Source organism: Centroberyx affinis, unplaced genomic scaffold (genome assembly GCF_046629955.1).
Source record: "Centroberyx affinis isolate AG114_WGS23_722 - 3 ecotype Tasmania unplaced genomic scaffold, CSIRO-AGI_Caff_v1 ptg000166l_1, whole genome shotgun sequence".
NCBI classification, from domain to species: Eukaryota; Metazoa; Chordata; class Actinopteri; order Beryciformes; family Berycidae; genus Centroberyx; species Centroberyx affinis.
The window spans coordinates 448,966-471,552 of NW_027278863.1; the positions used below are offsets into that span (position 1 = coordinate 448,966).

The window sequence follows — 22,587 nt, forward strand, 5'->3', positions numbered from 1 at the left end:
GTAAAGTGTATCATACACCTTTTACCTTTTCTTACTGCAGGAATAAACATATAAAATGTTTTAAATGTAGTTGCTGGTGAGCACAATCCTGTCATTGTTAGGCCGAAACCTCAAGTTTCATACAGGATATCCTTTGCACATACATGTTTAAGACGTATCAGCGTCTCTGACAGAAAGCGTTTTATGTTCCTTCACACATATGCATTCTTATCAAAGTGCTGCGTTCTGGAGGAGCTGCTGTACTCTGGAGGAGGCCTCTGGTTTATAGACTTGGCATGCCCTCTTGGGTGGGAAGAGATATGAGAATGGGAGGCAGCACCTTTGTAGATATAGCCTGCCTGACTATGGCTGTGAGGAGACAGAATATAGATCCATCTTCACAAATCAAAAGCCTACATGAATCAACAAAACTGATACATAATTTTCAATGTTGGCCTATTTAGAATAACTCCTATCTACTGCATAATGTGATAGTTCCACACCACAGAAATATGGAACAACACGCACATTGCTCAAATATAGCTGCAGTAGGGAGGTTTGATTTGTGAAGTATATGACTCATACAAACCTTTTGGTAAAAGTATCTGCAATGGAGAAGCAGAGCATGCCGCCTCCCAGAATGCAGAGGATGGAACCTGCCCAGCCGATAAACAGAGCGGCTCCCAGCTCGTACCTGCAGACAGCACAACAAGTCAATTAATACCAACATTACTTCATCCGGTGAGTCATGTTGAGACAGTCTGGCTCTACAGGTCAAACACGTTTCTCACTTCTGTGCCACAAACATGGGGTCGAAAAACTCTGTTGTTATCCGGTGTGCATAGAGGGAGCATGCGGAAAGTGAGCAGAGGCCTAAGTGGAAGAAGAAAAAGACCCTCACATTAGATCAGTAGAAAATGCTATTACGCCGATGACAGATGAGCGTTACACTATACGTACCACTAAGAATGAAAGTCACACCAGCGAAGCAGGCAATCCTGGCTTTGTTTTTGTCAGTTCCTCCAATTTTGGTGCATTTCATCCCGACAAGGGAAAATATGGCACCAAAGAAACCCAGACAGACAGCTGCAATCATCAATCCCCTGCAAGCCTGGATGTAACCTGCAAGAACAAAATACAGAGGTCAATTTATAGGCAGTGACAAATGTGCTACGTTCCTTCAGTATGTGATTTTGCATTTCCTTTACTCTCACAATCTTCACATCCTTGTCACTTGCACAAGGTCAATAACCATGCAGGTGACAAATTTACACTTAAGCATGAAGGACAATTTGTCAGCAGTAACCATAATTGTTTTCAAGTTCTTCATGGTATGGTGGTGACAGTGTTGGCATGAAAAATGTGATTTAGAGGCAAATATTACCTTGGTGGTTAACCCCTGAAACTAGTCAACCATGGTAGAAACAGCCTGCGGCTCCCAGTAAATCTCATTTATAGCCTTCAAGTCCCGAGAACTAAGGCTAAACATTTACATATTTGGAGGTAAATGAATTATCCCTGGGAGAGCACTTGCATCAAGCTTTAACATATCTATTAGCCACAGCAAGTCCTGACCAGTAATGAGCTTCAAGTTCAATTCTCTAACAAAAAGTTTAGAGAGGGAGAGGTAAAGTTGTGGTGGATTGTCAAACTCTCAACAGGGACTAGGACACTGAGGATGAACCAATGCTAGTCTACACCATACATATACAGAATATCTATGTGGTAACACCTCATATATTGTCCCTGTCCAGTATTATCCAAAATGTTTTTTAGGAAAAGAAAAACAGCCTTGATTCCATGCATTTTGAGTTTATCAAATGGGGGTTTGAAAGGGTTTCATAAGACCAAGGGTGGTAGAATTTTCTCAACCCACAGAAAAACTAAAAAAAATCTAATCCTTCAAGTGAAAACATGAAAATCACCAAGAAGGGAGTTAGAGGGTTTTCACAGGACAACAGTGATATATATCTATGCCATAGAGGTCTACATATAAAAAGTAGCCAGGATGAAGCATGGTTTACAACAAGTCAATTCTGACATTAGTCATGCGCTCTTGAATTGTGACTCATTCTACACAAAAGAAAGACAAAAAAAATCAACATGGTTGAACAAATGATTCAACTCAGCCTTTTAACAAAGCAAATTTTTTTAAGTCAACTAGAAAGATTTAGGTCCCGTCAAAGTTAGAAAAACAGTTTCCAGGCATTTTTGAAAACAAGAAAAAAAAACCAAAAGCGCTGACCATCCAATGCCAGCATCGAGGGAAAGTCTTTGCAGTTGGTTACTCCTGTTGAATCAGTGGCACAGGCCTTCCACAAATTGGACCATATGGTGGCTGTGGTGATGACCGTCCCATCAAGTGAAGACACCTTCCAGTAGTCCGTCGGCAAGGTGGAAGATACGAGCACCCAACCCGAAATGGTCAAAATAAAGGCCAAGATCTCTGTCACCATGTTACTCATGTTGCACAGAAGACTCAATAATGAATGGTTCCCTGGCCAGACAGGCTTGTTGGAAAGGTATCCCAGCTCCACACTGGTAAGTTAAATGGATAGGCTGGGATTGATAGTTAATGTGTTGTGGACTGTTATATTCCGTGGGGAGGGGTTTGGCCCAAAATGGTCTATATCGCTTCCTCCACCCCTTCACCCAATACACGTCACTCTGACTCACTATGACAGGGACTGCAGCAGGCAGGGGGGATCAGAAGTCATGGATGTAGAAAGTGTCATGATGACATCACTTATGAGGTTTTGAATAAGTGGAAGCAACTATATGCGCATGCGTGTGCCTCTGTGTGTTGCTGTGTGTGTGTGTGTGTGCACACCCATGTATATGTGCACATGTGATTCATGTTTCTGTGTTTATGTGTGAATCTAGAAAATTCAGATGGGAGGCCACGCATACAGAACAAAGACGTTCAAGAGAGGATGCATGTGTTTAGGAGAAGACAACTTCCTCACTGGGACTGTCACCTATGATTAACACACAACAAGGGTGTGTGTGACCTGGAACCTCCTTACAGACCTAAAATAGCCTGATACAGATAACTTATTAACATCATGTCACTCAAACGTGTCTGATGTCTCAGTAACAAGCGGGGACATTGTCTGAGAACATTTTCTGCCACATTGTTGGGAAATGTGTTAATAAAGTTAGAGATGAAGAACCATTTTCATGACATCACAAACTGATATTATCAGAAGGAAGTAAACAAGATAGGAAACACACCCAAGACAGGGAAATCATTAAATCATTATAAATTGAGTTAGAGCCCCATCTTGTGGTTGTACATATCTATGAACTGTCACAGTAATGCCACCGTTAGATGGAGCTGATAATCTCAAAGCAGTACTCTATTGCACACTTTTTACATAATTGGGTTGAATAAAATACTAACTGTAAACCAATTAACTCATGAAAAAGGGGCATTTCATGGGGAATTTCTAGATAAATATAATGTTCTTGTCACAATGAGTTTGGTATTGGTAATCAAAGCAATACCTAATGTCAACAACAACAAAAACGCTTTAGTGAGATCTGTTTAAAAAAAAAAAAAAAAAAAAAAGGGCAGGAGGCAAGTCAAGGCAACGACCAATTGTACACAACCAATCAACTGATAAAATATACTGAGTTAACCAAGGGGTCAATCATGGGTAAAGACAGTTACACTGGGAATTAGTTACATACAATACTTCTGCATATCTAATGTTTTTATTAATGAAAATAACAATAATGACAATAATGAAAATATCACTTATACCTTCATTACAAAACATCAAATACAGCTGAAATGCAGATTTTAACAAGGGTTTCACAAAATGTCCTGATTTGCTTTAGCCAGGCAGTAACTTGTGTTGTTCTCCTCTACTTGGCCTAGCCAGGACTTTCTGTGACTCAGACACACTCAGTTTGATATTTCCTTCAAAGGATTACACATTTGCCACAGCTAACATCTGTACCATCACCTGGAACACAAACAAATATCATCAAATGTTCAGATTTTTTTCAGTGTGAAGGTATATGTTATGGTTCCACCAAATTTGAAACAATATTGTGAAACCAAATAGTGAGAAGAATCTGTTGTCAAGCTACAGTCATTTTTGATCTATATTCATAGGTGAATAATGAAAAGAAGAACAACTCCTGGCATTACTGCTTGACAAGTGATTATAAACCTTATCTGACAAAAACAAAGAAAGCCATCTAAAAAATATGAAAGGCACCTATTGTCTACCTGTAAAATGATGATTAAATTATTTGCTTTACCAACACGTGTGAGGAATGGACTTCCATAAAACAACTTATAAGATTCTACATAGTTTAGAGCCCATGTCTTTTGGAGAGGAGCATTACATATCAGCTAGCACCAGTGACGATCCAGTAGGGAAACTAATTTGGATACTTTCTATATGATGTTGATGAAATCAACAAATTTAACAGTAAGAGATAATGATAATAATATGAAAGCAGATATAGCTTTAACGGAAGAGTATTTTCCAAAATTAGATATCCACTATTTGAAAAAGTGAGAGTCTTATGAAATCAGAGATTGCACAAAATGAAAACAAATCAGGATATTTTTAAAAGAGGTAGATAGCCCAAGTCCTTTGCTGACAAAATAATAACACATTGACAGACTGTGTACTCTATATTTTTGAGATATTTAATGATGAACCTCAGGTAAAGATTCTTTTCCAAAATAGATCTTCCAATCTTCAAATCTTGGTAGCTAAGTATTTATCATGAAAGTTGTTTACGTCACAGTTTCAGGCCTAACACTAGTGTGACAACATACAGAGTTTGTGTGTGCTAAAAATGAGCTTACTTGAATAACTTACCTTCTAGCTTGAGGATAGTATGATGTGGTCTGCAGTGCAGGGCTCCAATGGCATTCCCAGCACAGTTGTTCCACAGACCCTGCAGCACCCATGTTGCTGTGATGACTGAAGAAGCCCTGCTGGTGGCCCTCCACTCATTGGACACCGTGGCACCGATGGTGGCACCCAGCCCCGCCAGGCCACCGAGGAACGCCAGGATCTGCACGCCTGACATTTGGTGTTTTCAAATATTTTATAGTCTTTCAGCAGATTCAAGAAAATGAAAAGAAATAAAATTGCCCCAGGCCTAGCAAATTACACTGTGGACATGTGTTTCACTGAGATGATTTACATAAGGGACATCTTGCCGTGTTCTGTTTAGTGGCAGGGGATGGACCGAGGTGTCCTGAAGTGAAATAGTAAAGGAAGCCTGAGCTGACAGTTAGTTATTAAATTGGAGCAAGCAGCTTTCGAAAGGGTCCTTTCAGCTTATTTTGTCTTTTGTGCGCTCCAGTTTTAGTCTGAAAGTAAGGTCAAGTATCATATTAACATAAAAAATAATAAAGGAGTAATCAGTAATCCTAAAGACAAGAAGCAATGTGACAAAGTCCAGTTACTGGTTCAACTATCTCTGCCACAATATTTAGGAAGTGGGAATGACAAATAGTTGCCAGTTGACCATTAAAATAACTGCTATGTATGTTGTTTGTCATGTTCATTGTTCTCTGGAGTGTAGGTCTATTTTCATCTACAATAAGACAGAAATACATATTTAGACTTAATAAGGCTATTAATGAACAGATATGGTGACATCATAGTGTTCTTACTTAACCTTAAAAATCTATCTAATTAAATAAAAAATATGACAGAACATTTCATGTTTTAGATCATTTGTCAAATGTGCAGATTTCGATCGGCGACTCCACAGTTATAACAACAGTTATAACCTATTCATATGCCATTCATGACACAGTTTGATAAAATTGCTCCATATATTTGAATAGCCTGGAAAATCACATAAGCTGAAGTAATTGGCACTGTTCGAAGTTAGGTAGGCCTAAATCCACATTTCTATCTCACAAAAACACATTCAATTCATCAAATGTAAACACTTGAAGCAGAGGTTCCCAAAACACATCAGGCCATGTACCCCCATTTGCCAACACTGTGTCCCAAATACTCCCATCTGAGGTTTTTTCTGTTGGATTTGATTCAGAACAACTGTTTATACTGTGGGTGGTAAGATAACAGTGGGGAGAGCTAAGCACCAGTCACTCCTAAATAATTCTCTCACTGCCCTGTCTTAAAATAAAATTATTATGAAATTAAACTATTCCTTATTCTGCTGGGGGAAACCCTGGGACCCTTTCAAGGACCCCACTTTGGGAATCAATTTCAATTTCAATTCAAGGTGCTTTATTGGCATGACAGTTCACAAACAAACAATATTACCAAAGCATGTAACAAGAGATGAATCATCAATTAAATTATTAAATAACAGAAAAATAATTCCATCCCCTCCCATGTATTATTGTGTGTGTGTGTGTGTGTGTGTTGCTGTGCCTCCACTGTCTACTGACTATCACTGTTTCTGTGTTTGTCACTTGTGTTTCTGAGGAAACATAAACCAGCAAAATATCACCTTAGCCAATTAAAAAACAGAACTTTTCACATACATTCATATATTATTCTTCACATTTCTCATTCAACTGTGTGTCCCTCTTCCCTCAAAGTGTGACAGCAATCTACAAATTTAGCAACTAAAGCTGCACACTGACTTTTCTCCCCACACAGGTAGGGCAGTTTGAGAGGATCAGGTAGATGGTTGAACTCTGGGTAAATTCTACCTATCCTCTTAAAATAAGTCTGTCTCACATCTTTGTATCTGTCACAGTGTAACAGAAAGTGACTTTCTGTCTCTGTCTCTCCTTGACGGCAGAATAAACACAACCTGCTCTCCCTGAATCACTGAGTAAAGCATTGCTTCCTTAAACTTCTGACCCAACTTAGATTTTTTGACTTAATTGTTCCTTGTGGAGACAGATGGATTCTCCCCTCCCCTGCAGTATCCATGGGTCCTTTAGAGGGTTTGAGGGAGGCCCCAGTAAATATGAATTCATTCACTAGACAATGAGAGAATGCATCAGGGTGACTATTTTGTCCATAGATTTCACTGTACCCACCAAGGTTGGTGCCATTCATGAACTGACTTGAGAATGCATGGTAAATTCCAGTTCAGTTCCTGGAGTTGGAATCGGAATTGGAATGTCACGAGTTCCAAGGAATTTCCATGAAATTCCACTTCTAGGAGAGGTTGTTTTTACTTGCTAAACATTATAAATCAGACATTATGAATCAAATAAAAGACATAACAAATCAAATACATTCAATCATAATGTATGTACTACGATTACGTTATGCATCAAATACCACCTGAAAGGTTCCTTTGATATACCAATACTGATATTCAGTATTGATAATGTATAACACTATGTGTAGTCTCAGATATGTGGTAAGAAAAAAAACATGGAATTTCACTGAACTAAATTTAACTTCCTGAAATACAAATTCAATTTCAATTCTGTTTCCTGTAGTTTTTTTTTTTTTTTTTTCTTCCTCAAAATCCACTTCCAATTCGAATTCCAGTTTCTCAGCTGAATTGGAACAGATGTTTTCATTCATGGATTGACCCCAATCCTGGTCCCAACTATTACTTCCCCACCTATAATAAAGAGTTTTATGCATTTCCATGCAAAACCACAACCAACAACAATAACCTGCTCAGATGGGACAAAATCAAACGGTCGGGGTCTGTTGCATATGTTTTTGGGGATCCTTGACGTTAAAAAGTTTGGGAAGTGATGGAGACTCGTGTCAGCCAATCCCCAGGCTGGAGGCGGGGCATGCAGCACTCAGCTGACAGCCAAGCCGGCTGAGACCGCCCCATGTAGTAGTCCTCTTCTGAATGTCGCTAGGTGTGATATTGAAAGACTCTGTAGTTTACAGCAAATGTTACCAGTGTTGCCTCTTCTGAGTCTTTATCGATATCCCTCCGCCACATAGCCTTCAGAGGTCGTTTCCAGGTTGTTTTCAGTGTTAGGGGCATGGAACCTCTGCGGAAACAGGCGAGGGATAATCCGTCGGCTACAGCTAATCTTCTCTCCAAGATTTTCTTCTGGTAAGAAAACCAGCCTGCAGTGACAGCCGTGTTTGACATTAATTGAATGGAAAGTTCTCCTGTGTGACAGTTTGTGGCCATTCAAGACAGGCTACAGTATCCCTGAATGTGATAGCAGGTGTCGAGCATCCATGCATAAACCACACTGTGCTCACATAGAGGAGAGAACAAGGCACAGCTAAACCCTCTTTGGAAAGACGTTTTAACATCTAGTCTCATATCTTTGCAAATCAAAACATGCAGAGCACTCACTTACAAAATGTTATCAGTCTTTTTTTTTTGGCAGTTTACAAGTCGCCTATTCAAAACATGTGGGATACCTAGCTTGTCATTCGGTAAAATTCTGAAAAATAAACCCTACATTTTCCTTTTGACTTTTTCAGTAAGTTGTGAAGTTTCTTTAAGTTATGAATTATCATTTGGTTACTTTTTCGTTAGTAACTGGCAGAAAAAGACAAAGCAGTCCTTTCATCTCATTGAATTGCTTTGCATGAGGTGTTTGAAATCTCATGTGTGTGCAAAAGATAATAACCATTTAACCATATAACCATTGGTAGCAAAGTGAACCATTACTAAACCTTCTTCTGCTCCTTTGTATTATAAATGAAGTACGACAGTATGAGCCACTCTGCCCAAAGAGTTCTAGCTTCAAACAGTGTTACAGGTTCAATTTCCTTCCTGAAACTGCAGAGAAGTGGATGACTACAAGCCTTTAAACCTTGGTAACCCTAAAATCCCCTTTGTAAAACTGTTTTCCCTTACTCTAGAACTAGTAGCAGAAGTGGTGGTGGTGTGATTCTACAGTAGAGAATTATGAAAGCTTTGATTGTCAAGTAGGTGTTGTTGTCACCTAATTAAAGGCACATCAGATTGATTATGCCTAAATATTTTCAGCTGAACACACTTGTCCTTTGTTTGTAGTTGGCTGAATCCGTTGTTCAGAACCGGCTACAAGAAGAAGTTAGAAGAAGATGACATGTATAAAGTTCTCCCTGAGGATGGATCTGAACGGCTGGGGGAGGAACTGCAGTGGTAGGGAATGATTGATGTCTTTATTAATTGCCTTAAACATTAGTTATGAATGTTTACAGACCATGTAATAGACATTTTGGTGGTGGTATAAAAAGAAAGCCCTGAGGTCTGTGACATGGTCCATGGTTGTGGGCCTTCTCTAAATCCACAAAAACACATGTAAACAGGATTAGCAAACTCCCATGACCCGTTGTTTATTTGGGAGAGAGTCAAAAGCTGGTCCACTGTTCTGTGACCAGGACGAAATCTGCATTGTTCCCCCTGAATCCAAGTTTTAGAGTCTCCTTCCAGCACCTTGTCTTTCCCAGGAAGGCTGAGCAGTGTAATGCTTCAATAATTGGAATTCTTTGATACACACCCTCCGGCCTTCTTTATTCGAAGATGAGGACCACCACCCTTGTTTGCCAATCAAAAGCCACTGTTCCCAAAATCCATGCGTCATTGAAGAGACGTGTCAATCACAACACCCCAACAATATCCAGAGCCTTTAGCATTTTAGGACGTACACCCTGGTGCCACCAAGGAGCTTTCTAACTACCCCAGTGACCTTTGGCTAAGAGATGGGTGCAGACCCTGCAGAATCCTCCAGCACTGCCTCCTGAACAGAGGATGCGTCTGCTGGGTTTAGGAGTTCTTCAGTGTGCTCCTTCCACCTTCCGACAATGTCCCCAGTTGCGGTCAGCATTTCCTTGTCCCTGGGCGATGTCCTGCCTTCCATTCCTGAGTCTTTGACCTCTTTCAAGCCGCTCAAAAGCCATAGCCTCTCTGAACTCCTCCCACACCTGGGCTTTTGCTTCTGCAACTACTGCAGCGGCAGCGTTTTTGGCCTGCCAGTACCTCTGCTGAGTCAGGTGACCCCTGTGGCAGCCAGGTCAGGATGGCCTAATTCTTCAGCTTGACACCCCTCCTCCCTGCTGGTTGTCACAGTGGGTTCTGGCCTGGGGTTGCCACAGTGACAGGCACCAACCGCCTTCTGGCCACAGCTCCAAGCAGCCTCTTCCATGATATTGGTTTTGAACAGGGTCCATTCTGATTCAGTGTACCCAGCATCCCCTGGGATACAGGAGACGCTCTTTCAGAGGTGAGAGCTAAAGTCATTCTGGACAGAGTCCTCTACCAGGCATTCCCAGCACACCCTCACTACACTTTGGGTTAACCAGGTGTGACCAGGAGCCTCCCCCTCCATTTGATCAGCTGATAACTCGGCTCCTCTCTTTACCCGAGGGGCATTCAATGTCAATCCACCTGTTTTGATACCCACCATTTCAGATCTTGCTGATGCTGCACCAAAAGTTACACACACATTTTTTATAAAAATGTTTATATGTTGCATAGATATTAGTCAAATAATTTGGGCTATGGTCGGCCATTTCTGATGGTTCCTTTAACCTTCATCTAAGCAATACATTAGAAATATGTGATTGGATTGCCCTAAAATTGAACTTTAAACTTTACATGGTAATTAGTAATGAGGTAGAATTTTTGTAATGGATTATTTTGCTTAAAAATATACAAAAGTAAATTATTTGTCGCTTTCTTGTAACTTTGTTTTCAACTCAACAGTAATGTATTGGTTTCTTGAGAATCACCAATAGTGTATGATTGAGTGTGATATTACTAATAGAATACTGAATGGGGATAATCATTGCCCTTCTTTTCACTGTGTGCTTTTCAAAGGTATTGGGACCAGGAGGTTCAGAGGGCAGCAAAAGATCTGCGCACACCCAAACTTTCCAAAGTTCTTATTCAGTGCTATTGGAGGTCATACTCCGTCATTGGAATATACACCTTTATGGAGGTACAGTACAGCGCCACAAGGAAACCATTCACCTACTAGGGAGCAATGCTGTATTCAGGATTAAGTTTTGCTTTAATGCAGCACATCCACATATCTGCTTTACATTCCATTTTCCATCAGGAAGCTATCAAAATCATTCAGCCAATGCTGCTTGGAAAGCTGCTTGAGTACTTTGAGAGCTATGACCGCAACAACAAGGCTGCAGTCTATGAGGCCTACGGCTATGCTGCAGGCATCTCCCTGTCAACCATCGGTCTGGCTGTCCTTCACCATCTCTATTTCTACCACGTCCAAAGAGCAGGCATGAAGATTCGCGTGGCCATGTGCCACATGATCTATCGCAAGGTCAGTCAGTATGAGTCATCTTCTATATATAAACACAAGTTGTTGAGCATGGTTATGTGGGTCTGCCAGGTTAACTTGATTTAACACCTTTGCTCTGCAAAGGCTCTCTGTCTTAACAGCACAGCATTGACAAAAACTACCACAGGACAAATTGTGAACCTATTATCCAATGATGTCAACAAATTTGATGAGGTGATGTAGCAATATACCATAATAAATGTATATTTTATATGTGATTTGTTCATTACATGATGCAAGTCGATCCTCAGCAATACACTGCACCTCTTATTATTTTTCTTACAGGTAACCTTATATTTGCACTTCTTGTGGGTTGGTCCTCTACAAGCAGCAGCTGTGACATTATTGTTGTTGTATGTGATTGGCCCATCATGTCTTGCGGGAATGGCTGTCCTTGTCATCCTGATGCCAGTCCAGACTATGTTTGGCCACTTGTTCTCCACTCTCAGGTGCATGGTCATACACCAGGTTTATCAAATATGGGTAAAAGCTGTTTCTGTTTATGAAATGTTTCTGTCCTGTGTTGCATTGGTGCCATTGTTGTAATTTCTCTCTACCATTTTAGGGACGGAACAGCAGCCTTAACAGATGACAGAATACGCACAATGAATGAAGTCATCTCTGGAATCCGTATTATAAAGATGTACGGGTGGGAGAGGCCCTTCTCTGCACTGGTGGATGACATCAGAAGGTAGACCAAGTTTTGTGTACATTTCAGCAATTCCTCTTCATAAACTCTGGTGAGTGTGTATCACCATCATTATATGGGAATTATCATGTTAGAGTAATATTTTAATATTTTAATTCTATTGAATTTAAACTGTATGAACTTAATTATTTTATGATGGCAATGGTGACATTAGTGTTAACTAGGCAGTGCAAAATAGTACAGTGCTTTCCTGCAAATTCTTAGGTGTGGTAGTGCCAGGCTGTGAAAGATGAGGAAACCTTTGATGAGGTGCGAAAAAAACACATAACAATAACCACTTACTGTTATCAGTTTGATGAATGTATTTGTGGTGCGCTGCCACAAATGAGTTTGACTACTTACGGGAAACTGCATTTACTGTCAACATGTGATAACATTTTACAGAATGGAGATCTCCAAGATCATGAAGAGCTCTTACCTGCGCGGACTGAACATGACATCTTTCTTTGTGGCCGGCAAGATCATCATCTTCATCACCCTCTGTGTCTACGTACTGACGGGGAACAGGTTGTCTGCTAGCAGAGTGTTTGTGGCTGTTTCCCTCTATGGGGCAGTCAGACTCACCATCACCCTCTTCTTTCCTTCTGCCATAGAGAAAGTCTCTGAGGCTCACATCAGCATCCGAAGGATTAAAGTAAATACACAACAGACAGAAGCCATGTTCTACATCAGTGGTTCTCAACGTGGGGTCCGGGGACCACCAGGGGTCCTTGAGGGGGTTCCAGGGGGTCCCCATCAAATTGATGAATTGCTCAACTTCAGCATTATTTAAAGATTTATTTTAGGCATTTTATGCTTTATTGACAGAGATAGTGTGAGAGAGAGACAGGAAGGTATGGGAGAGAGAGAGAGAGGGGAGGACATGCAGCAAATGACCGCGGGCCGGATTCAAACTCAGGTAGCTGCGGGAAGGACTGAGACACCGGAGTGCCCCAAACTTCAGCATTATTTAATTTACAAGTGAACACAATTAGAGAATGTAGAAGAATGACTGTTTTGATCATAGTTTCACTATTATCTCTCTACCTACAATACAGATAGTCATGGAATTCTGGACAAAATCATATCTAACAATAAAAACATTCTCAGATTTGGGTTTGAGAGACAAACTCTCATCAAATGGGGGTCCGGGGCCCAAATGTGGACTAAATTAGGGGTCCTTGATATGAAAAGGTTGAGAACCACTGTTCTACATGACCAGCTTGTGTTGATTCCACCGATGCTGTCTATGGATATTTAAAGTGTGAATGTGATTTTTCTTCTCAGAATTTTCTCCTTCTGGATGAAGTTGTTCCTCAACATCTAGGGCTTCCTGTAGCAGATAAGAAGGAATGTATGGTGAAGATTCAGGATTTATTATGCTACTGGGATAAGGTGAGGATTATTATATACAGTATATGATTAATGTATTTATCATTTTATCTTAAATGTAGATCCAGACCATTTCAACATAACTGAACAAGTGTGTTTACATATGGAGGTGTGTCCTGTCATGCACTGTTTATTTTTCTTACAGGTCCTAGATGCTCCAACTCTACAGAAAGTATCTTTCACGGTGAGGTCAGAGCAGCTGCTGGCAGTCATTGGACCCGTTGGAGCTGGGAAGGTCAGGTCTAATGTTGATGGTACATTAATTAACTCATGCATGACTATTAGCAATATGGTTTAGACACATTGTATTACCACCATTTATACTGGGATAGGACATGGATTCCGTGCTGAAGCTAGTGTCATTGCCCTGTACTAATAACTGCAAGTTAATGAGCTTGTTTGTAGCTAGCAGAGTCTGTTGTTCTCCATTCTTTTTGTTTAATGGAAATGCCAGTAAAGAAAGTTTCCCCTGTGTATTTGTGACGTGAAGAAAAATAGCAGCCACATTCAGAATGTCAAGATGTCTCTTGAAGTCTTCATTTTTGTTGTGTGTGTGTGTGTGTCAGTCCTCTCTCCTCAGTGCCATCCTAGGAGAGCTGAGCCAGGAAAGGGGTGTGGTCAAGGTCAAAGGAGAGCTGACCTACACCTCCCAGCAGCCCTGGATTTTACCTGGTACGATCCGAAGCAACATCCTTTTTGGCAAAGAGCTCAACCCACAGAAGTATGATAGAGTTCTGAGAGCCTGCGCCCTCAAGAGAGTGAGAATCACATCGAGTCATATGTTCCTAATTATTACATGCCCTGTTGTATACTGTCTTCAGAGTATGTAGTCCAGCTTTCAGCAAAGTTTTAAGACATCTAGCTGGTAGTGTACAAGAAGGTAGTGTACAGTGTGTGAATGTGAATGACTCCCTGTGGTAAGTGTTGCAGTGGGTTCCTGTTTAGGACATGGACCTCCTGCCAGACGGCGACTTAGCGGTGATCGGGGACAGAGGGGCCAACCTCAGTGGAGGACAGAAAGCAAGGGTCAGCTTAGCCAGGTGTGCAGAATACATGTACAAGAATGCCATTTCTCTTTGGTGGCAGTGATAGTAATAACCTCAATGTGTTTGTGTTTATTAGAGCAGTGTATCAGGATGCAGATATCTACTTGCTGGATGACCCACTCAGTGCTGTGGATGCCGAGGTGGGCAGACACCTGTTTGAAGAGTAAGTCTTATTGTGATTTAGTTACTTTCTGTTAACCCCTCCCCATTATTTTCCATTGAGAAGGTTCAGTGGAAAGCAGCTATCAGTTAACCAGCTGTTTATTAATATGTTGCTCATATACGTAAATGTCTGCTTTCCTCAGGTGCATTTGTGGACTATTGAAGAAGAAGCCTCGTATCTTGGTAACCCACCAACTACAGTATCTGAAGGCTGCAGATCAAATTGTTGTCTTGAAGGAGGTGAGTATTTGTGTATGTGTATTTGTGTGTCATGGTCTCCTGGTGAAGAAAAGAGCTTAGGTCGCAATACACACAGCAATGTATTGCAGCATAAGCTGGTACAAAATGTGTTACTGTTTCTGGTGTTACTACCGCCAGGAACTTTGATTAATACATTGTATAGCTGTTTAAATATTATGGTTTGTATCTTCCACAATACATTGTATAGTGTATAATACTGCGACAATCATATAGTACCTGCTACTGCCTTGTAAGGTTGAGCAATATCGAAGAAGTATAATTACAGTACAGTACCTAAAGGCCATATTACAGAAAGTGTAATTAAAAATGTCCCTTTTCTTTATGTATCCTCTTTAAACACACACATATGTACACATGATTGTGAAGTACAAGATCTGACATTTACAGCGCACCTGTAGTTGGATCAGATTGAACTGACAATGCAAGTAACAATGGTGTTTAACACGGAGAGGACGGGGAGATAAACTTAAGGTCAGGGCTTACATACTCGTCTGTGGATGCCCAAACTTGGATCAATGCTTGTTGATAAAAACATGCACTCAAGTGGCTATGCTGTGGTATAGTGTGCCATCCTATGACGCAGAAAACACACTTGAGAATTTGTGTGTGAAGGAGGAGTGGAGTTGAAGAGTGAGAGTTGAAAGGAACAGAGCCAGGAGGAAAAAAGGTGGTGATGGAGAGATGGAGAGATAGAGAAGGGGCGCTCACATTTTTGTTGCTTTTGTGTACGCTTTTTTTGATTGATAGTCGCAGTTGGCAGTGGTAAGACTTTGGTTGCTGAAATATCTTTTTTTTTAAAGATTCATTTTAGGCATTTTTTATGCTTTATTGACAGAGATAGTGAGAGAGAGACAGGAAGGTATGGGAGAGAGAGAGGGGAGGACATGCAGCAAATGACCGCAGGCTGGATTCGAACCCGGGTCGTTGCGGGAAGGACTGAGCCTTATATGGTACGCGCTCTACCCGGTGATCCACTGGGGCGCCCCCGCCCCCGCCCCCGGTTGCTGAAATATCTTTATTTGTGTCACTTTGTCTTAGGCGATGGGGATTAACAGCTAAGTGGCCATCTGCAAATTCAGGAATTTCCCTGACTGTGTGTGTGCGCGCGCGAGTGTGTGTTTGTATAGTTATCTCTCCTCTCACTGTCAGGGTCAGATGGTGGCGCAGGGAACCTACAGTGAGCTGCAGGGCTGTGGAGTAGACTTCACCTCCCTGCTGAAGGAGGAGGACGACCAGGAGGAGGAGAGGCAGGGCATGACCCCCGTCCCCGGCTGTCTCTCCCGCTCCCTCCACACCCTCTCCGAAGGCTCCATGCCCTCCCTCTCCTCCTCTCTGTACTCGTTAATGGAGGGAGCAGAGCAGCGTCCGGTGGTAGGTGTATTTGAAACATTCCCACTTAACAACTAAAATGAACATTCTTGTACTTGTAAAGGTGTTCATCAAGTTTTAAGCATACGTCCATGGCAGTGTCATTGTAGGAAAGGGCTTGTTGTGCATTTTTCCAGCCACCAGAGGGCAGCAGGTACTCGCCTCTTCCCCTCTGCTTACTACAACCTGATGTGAACCATTACTGGATGGCTTGCATTGACTCTAATGTGTGTCTGTAGGCAGTACAGCCCATGGAGGAGGAAAGCCGCTCAGAAGGAACCATCGGCCTGCATCTGTATGTGAAATACTTCAGAGCAGGAGCTAACTTCCTTGTCATCTTGATCCTCATCCTACTCAATATCCTAGCTCATGTGAGTTCAATTTCTCCTCCACATTGTTATGCTTTATTGGCTAGCCAAACCTTGTTTTTATTATTTATGTTTTGTTTTACCAGTTTTAGAAAAATCCACAATATAAATTATCTTCAGTGACCTTTTGACAATTGAAATTATTTAATCCGTTTTCTCTGTTTTTATATAGATTTCATATATTGTGCAGGACTGGTGGCTTGCTTACTGGTGAGATGTTTTTTATACTATGACATGTTTTCTAAGCTGAACTGTCAGAAATTTTCTCAGAATGGGCTTGATTGATGGTTTTATAGTAGAGGACTGAACCAAACTGATGATGTTTTGTTGGCATCTGTTGCTTGTTGAAACTGTCCTTGTGCTTCAGGTTAGGATGAAAGTGTTTTGTATAGCGCCTCCATCTTGCAGCTTTCTTTCTTTGATGGCTGTTGTGTTTATTTGTCCTTGTGGCTTTTGATTCCTTTGTGGCTGACTTGCAGGGCCTCTGAACAGGAGCGTGTCAATGCGACAGAGCACCTCAATGGCAGCTCCCCTCAGCAGCTGGACCTTGACCTGTACCTAGGTGTTTACGCAGGTGAAGCTCACTGAGTGCACATCGCTTTTTGTATACCGTTGAGGCTCTGAATACGCCAGCCATTCACTGAACACATCCACAGTTCTTTGGCTGTGGCCCAAGGCCTTCAAGGCCCAGTGTCTGTACATGGGCCTCAGCTGTACAGCGAGATAGCGGTGCTTTTCTTGTTTTCTGCTTTTGGATTGCTCTGATTGTCTCCCCGTGACTCCTAACCTCTTCACTCTTCCAGGGTCTGTATTCACAGTGATAGATCAACGCTAAAGAAAAAATTAACCATTGAGGAAGAAATTGTAGTGGAATATATGTGTTCTTTTTTTTCTATTATACGTTTAACAATTGTACCTTAAGTGCACAGCTGACCTTCTTGGAACAGACACAGGGAAAGCATTGTATCCCGCTGATGGATCTGTACCCTGTGTCTTCGTCAGGTTTAACGGCCGCTTCGGTAGTGTTTGGCTTCCTGCGCAGCTTGGTCTTCTTTAACGTCCTGGTGAGCTCAGCCCAGACCCTGCACAACACCATGTTCAACGCCATCCTCCGGACCCCAGTGCGCTTTTTCGATATCAATCCTATCGGTAAGGGGCCCACCTCCACATCCAATTCCTATTAAAAAAAATACATTTATCCTCAGTGTAAATGTGCAACTTAATGACACGATTGATCACGTTATGAGACGTTCAGTTCCATGTATCTGTGTTTAGATTCAATGGGACCTGCTGTAGTAGGTATTGCTGTAACATCTCACCACTAGAGAGCAGACTGTTACTTAGGTATGTCATATTTTGCCCCACTTCACACACATCCTTACGCCTGTCCCCAATCTCCACAGTTTGCCATGCACTCCAAGCAGGTGTAATACAACATAATACAAACAAATAGTTTAAATTTAAAAATGTGAATTTTTTATAGCAAATTCGATATTTTGTCTATTCAAATATTGCAATGCAATATTTAATATAAGATGTCTTAGATGGATTTTATATTTAGATGTCTTATTTCAAAAATGTTTTTTATTGGTTTGTAAATGTAATTATTAATTCAAATGTGCTACATAATAGAAATGATTTTAATGGCTGTAACTTGAAGCATACAATTGTAAAAGGGGTGTACTGTTTATTTGCCACCGCCACCGAGTTTATTGGATTGAAAAGCAGGCTGTGTATGAACTGGCATCATTAAAACCGCTGCTGGGAATTAGAGCCTGTGCACCCAAGAGGCCAGCTGAGTCAAAAAGCATGTGAAAATACTTAATATTTAGCTGTAATGTCTTGTAAAAATGTGTGAAGACGGCGTTATCTATTTACCGTGAGCCAGAACAAAAAAAGCAAACAATGATATTGAAAGAATACTGTTTGCACTAGATCTTAGACAATGTTGTGTTTGGAGTACAAAGCTGAGTAAATACAGGCATATTTGTCTTGTGCGCTGTATCAGAAATCTTTGATTATTTCATTAGCTTTGTTGCCTGTAGCTGCTGGGTCAATGTAGTGGGCAGATGGACATGATCTTAAAACTGAGCAAACACTGCAAATAAGTCTGGCTTCACTGAGGGAGAGCTGTTAGCTTATCCTCAGGAGTGTTTCACCATACCGTTTTAAATAGGCTCCAGTTAAACAGAGTACATATTTGAAGAATTTTTAAATCACTTGCAAGATTTTTTTCTTGAGATGAAAAAATACTTACCATGTGCCATTTTCTCTCTGTAATTTTTTTCTATAAATTATTATAGGTTTTTTATTAGGTGAGATGATGTCACTAGCATCTGTCATTCACATCCAAAGTCAACTGTCAAGTGGCCCACTTTGATAACTTTAATTTTTCTAGAGCATTGTTCACCTGTCAGCGGATAATTACTCAGCCTAATCTCTTCATAGTGACATGCATGTATAACACAATCAGCCCGGGTGGGAATTCTCAACATGAAGGAAACTTGTATCTGTATAATGAGTCATAATAAGCTGCTAACACAAGTCTAAATATGATTTGAGGGTGTTCAGTAGCTTGTGGTTTCTACTGACATTAGAAGTGGGTGTAGCGACAAAGCTTTCTTTTGCAAAGCTGTGTTTGGAGCAAACACCAAAGGTCTTAATCTTTGGGTTTTGTTTTTACTGCTGCTCTTGTGTTGCGTATTGGCCTACCTGACGGCTTATCTGGGTGTGCCGTCCTTGGTAATCTACACACAGGAGAAGAACAAACACTTTGAATAATGTAATAATCTGTTTAATAGCGCAGTAAAGGAGAGGCTTAACAGACACTGCTATCTGATTGCTGTTGTGCTGCTATCAGTAACCATTGTATGACCAGTCCAGTCATTACAGCTTGGCCTCCAGGCTGGCAAACAACACTGTGTGTCTGACTGGATTTATAGACAACTGTCTAAGAGACTGTGCGTCTTTGCCCTTTGTCCAGTCAACAGTAGATTATGCATGAACATGACCTTTTTTTAATCTATAATATAGAATGGAAAAGTTCTGTCTTACTTGTATTGTTTTTGATAGGTTCTCACAGATAGCTTTTCTTCTCCCACTCTGTGCTTTTCAACTGATTCAGTCACTTGAATGAAACCGAACAGAATAGACCAGGACAAAGACAGCAGTTGTCAACATTGATGATGTCAGTTCTGGTGTTTTTCTCTTGTTCCTACTCCTTTCTTTCTTATTGTTTAGCCTCTGTCTGAGGGATTTTTTTTTTCACTGTACAATAACTGCCACTTCCGTGTGTTGCTACTGTAAGTGTGAGTAATGCATTTGTAATTGTGTGTCTGTGTGTTGTTAAGGATTTGACAACTGTTTACATGTGTAAGTGATAGGTGTGCTGCTGCTGCTGAACAGGCCTTGTGTTTGATAGCTGTTGGCTCCCGTCTTCCTCAAAGTTAAAGGTTACCATTTCAAGCGTCACTGCACAAAGGTTTTATTTGTTATTCTGTGAATGTGGTTTATAACAATGGAGCACAGCAGTGGCAAATTATGATTGATGGAGAGGTATTGTAGCTCTCCTGTATCAGACACTGAATGCCTTTGCGCCATTTGAATCTAAAACTTTTGTCTGCTATCTTTTGCACTGTGTAAAGGAAGTTGATATGTAAGTTGGTGATTTTGGTGATTACAAACATTTGCATTTTGGAGTAATACCATTGGTGATATGTTTTAAGCCAGCTAGATGATGTTGATAACAACAGTTATTTCATCTTCCATCAGATTAATTTATATATTGTAAATATTATATTGTCATTATGTTCAAGTTGTTAAATTTTAGGAATATGAACAGCCTTATTACGACTGTTCATCCAAAATGTGATCCAGTTAGAGCTGCACAGACAGCATTGGATGTGTTGAGCTGATGTTGATCCCTGTAATTTAGTGTCATTGAGTGGGCTAATCCCCTCAGAGACTGCAGGCCAGGGCTTCAGCTCATCAGCACAGTCAAGGAGTGGAGTCTCAGTCAACACACACACACACACACACACACGCACACACACACGTGCGCATTCGCACATACACCTCTAACTTCCCTTTCACATCAGCATAGTGGGCCATCGCGGTGCTAGGTGTCACTCAGTTGCTGTTGACGCAGGGAACATTAGATCGTCTGTAGTCAATAATGTCAGATTCTAATTGTGTCTACAGAGGCAATGTTTTTAATGTCTATATTTCAGCTCTGGGATGCAAGAGTGTTAAGTGCGGAGTGGTGGAAGTACTGCAGAGAGGATGATGATATCGAAGTGTGTAAATTGAATGTGGAGATGGAGCCGTGTGTGTGTGTGCAGTATGGCTGATAGGGCTCCCCCTCGCTCGGCACTTCCACTATTTAATTGCATGAAAGGAAAGGAGAGGAGATTGCAGGAGCCTGGCGGTGTGAGCGGAGAGAATGGATTTAGAATGTATTAGTATTGGCAGCAAGGCGCCGGCGGTGGGAGGCTGCCCCAGGCCCCTGGGCCCTTCATGGAAGTGCAGGTGAGCTGTGCCACCTCCAGCCTTGGCAGCCCCCTCCCCAATATTCCTCCATTATCGCTCTTGCCTCACTGAAAGGCCCCACCAACTGTAGTGGGGCCCACACATGGAGTGGCTCAGAGTCGTCCCCTTATCTTGATGTTTACAGGGAACAGCGATTTGCCACACGCCCTGCTCCAGCCGGACCCCACTGTTCCACTTCTTTAACTGTGATTGGGGGCCCTGCTCACCTAATATCTCCACCTAAGGGGCCACCTTGGTTGGGAGGGCTTGATATTTCCTCAGCCTGAAAAAGTGGTGCAAATCACCCCTGGAGTCTTAAACCATGAGAAATTGTTTGATACTAATGCAGCTGATATCCTGAAACGTCTATACCCCTCTCTACACAATAGGTGATATTGTTGACAACCACCCGTAGTGATTGAAGCCATTGTCCCATGCCGATCTTACCTCATAGGCATTTCCATGCAGTGAATGTCTTTGTGTAACTGCATCACTGTAATGTATCCCCTCTATAGTCTAACGAAAGATGGAGAAGGGTCTTTACTTCATCCCTGCTGAAACTCTGTTAACTGAGCCGCTTGTCAAACAGCTGATAGTTGACTGATGTTCTCTGTTCTAACACCCTCTAACCATGGTATGATGTAACCAGGAGAAACCTATCCTTTTCTTATTGGCATTGTTTGTCAGATACGCATGAATTTGGGTCATCTATGGCTTAGAAATTACACAAAATATTATTGGATCTTCCACAAACACAGTTTGACAAGTGCCCCCCCCCCCCGTTTCCAGACTAAAGCAGGGAGATTCTAGTGAAAATAACACCAGTATAGTAGCAGCACTACCCCCTTGCTTGAACCCTCCCCTCAGGATGTCTGCATGCTAAAGGGGCACTCACACTGTGAATAAGATTAGTCTGCCTCCAAGTGTACAACATGCTTACGCCACTTGACTTTGAATCAGTCCTGATTTGGAGCATTGCTGGGTTGTTGCGGGGAATAATGCTCTGGCTGGGTTTATGCAATGGCTGTTATGGGGAGCCCGGCCTCGTCTGCATGCATGTTTTTAGGCGGGAGCGGCATTTTGGATAAAGCTGTAAGCTGCTTACGGCCGTGGAGAGAGGTGATTACAGGGCCCACCTCCATAGGACTCACTGGGAGCCGGGGAGGCAACTTTTAGGTCAGCGCTGCCCTGACTCCACCACGCCTCCAGAATGCCATAGTGCCACATTCTGCCAACGTACCGCCCAGCCATTCCTTCTCTCTGTCCCTCTCCAAGGCCCACCCTGTTTCCTGGCCTGTTCTGTGGGCCGAGATAAACTCATCTGCATGCTTGGAGTTGGTTTCACTGTATCAGGGGTTGAACCCTAAATGTGTGACAGCTGCTTTGTTTACATGCTCCTCAGACAGATAGTATTGTTTGCTTAGTGATGTGTCACAGTGACAGATAGTGGGTTGTTTAAGTATGAAACATTATGACAGCATTGTGGAGGGCCTTTAGACGGGGAAAAAACATTGCAGACTACACATCCACAGCTTGTTAGTGAGTTTTAACTTGAGCCCAGCTCTGGTAGTGGTGATGCTGGTTCTGGTCTCCGCTGGTTTT

At 41.7% G+C, this 22,587-nt stretch overlaps 2 protein-coding genes across 5 annotated transcripts in view; one reads left to right on the forward strand and one right to left on the reverse strand.

Annotated features, from left to right (window-relative positions):
- Positions 1-191: 191 nt before the first annotated feature.
- LOC139656126 (claudin-10-like) lies at positions 192-5,037 on the reverse strand. 2 transcript variants are annotated; one of them, XM_071533632.1, is made up of 6 exons: positions 4,873-5,037; positions 2,225-2,444; positions 940-1,101; positions 771-852; positions 569-673; positions 192-348 (listed from the first exon to the last, which is right to left on the reverse strand). In XM_071533632.1, the coding sequence occupies exons 1-6, from the start codon at positions 5,035-5,037 to the stop codon at positions 192-194; spliced, it is 891 nt and encodes a 296-aa protein (XP_071389733.1). The 2 variants fall into 2 exon arrangements, with proteins under 2 accessions (XP_071389733.1, XP_071389741.1); XM_071533640.1 differs by lacking the exon at positions 2,225-2,444 and having other exon boundaries at positions 4,824-5,037.
- A 2,869-nt stretch (positions 5,038-7,906) lies between these two features.
- The window catches only part of LOC139655909 (ATP-binding cassette sub-family C member 4-like), a 35,311-nt gene continuing 20,630 nt past the window's right edge, over positions 7,907-22,587 (forward strand). Inside the window, exons 1-19 of one of the 3 annotated variants that reach the window (XM_071533327.1) lie at positions 7,907-7,980; positions 8,902-9,012; positions 10,690-10,810; positions 10,931-11,155; positions 11,258-11,347; positions 11,459-11,622; positions 11,739-11,864; positions 12,267-12,516; positions 13,149-13,256; positions 13,399-13,488; positions 13,820-14,011; positions 14,199-14,293; positions 14,376-14,462; positions 14,605-14,701; positions 15,872-16,099; positions 16,330-16,461; positions 16,631-16,668; positions 16,938-17,032; positions 17,461-17,607. In XM_071533327.1, the coding sequence (XP_071389428.1) occupies positions 7,907-7,980; positions 8,902-9,012; positions 10,690-10,810; positions 10,931-11,155; positions 11,258-11,347; positions 11,459-11,622; positions 11,739-11,864; positions 12,267-12,516; positions 13,149-13,256; positions 13,399-13,488; positions 13,820-14,011; positions 14,199-14,293; positions 14,376-14,462; positions 14,605-14,701; positions 15,872-16,099; positions 16,330-16,461; positions 16,631-16,668; positions 16,938-17,032; positions 17,461-17,607 (2,470 nt within the window). The remainder of the gene's footprint in view (positions 7,981-8,901; positions 9,013-10,689; positions 10,811-10,930; positions 11,156-11,257; positions 11,348-11,458; positions 11,623-11,738; positions 11,865-12,266; positions 12,517-13,148; positions 13,257-13,398; positions 13,489-13,819; positions 14,012-14,198; positions 14,294-14,375; positions 14,463-14,604; positions 14,702-15,871; positions 16,100-16,329; positions 16,462-16,630; positions 16,669-16,937; positions 17,033-17,460; positions 17,608-22,587) is intronic. The other 2 variants (XM_071533335.1, XM_071533344.1) reach the window with 2 other exon arrangements.

Excerpts from the sequence above, each read along its gene's own strand:
- LOC139656126 (XM_071533632.1), bottom strand. The coding sequence starts at position 5,037 with ATGTCAGGCGTGCAGATCCTGGCGTTCCTCGGTGGCCTGGCGGGGCTG. Across the intron at positions 2,445-4,872 it reads ACAACTGTGCTGGGAATGCC|ATGAGTAACATGGTGACAGA; the intron begins ATTGGAGCCCTG and ends CTTCTGTGCAAC. Across the intron at positions 1,102-2,224 it reads CTCGATGCTGGCATTGGATG|GTTACATCCAGGCTTGCAGG; the intron begins GTCAGCGCTTTT and ends TTGTTCTTGCAG.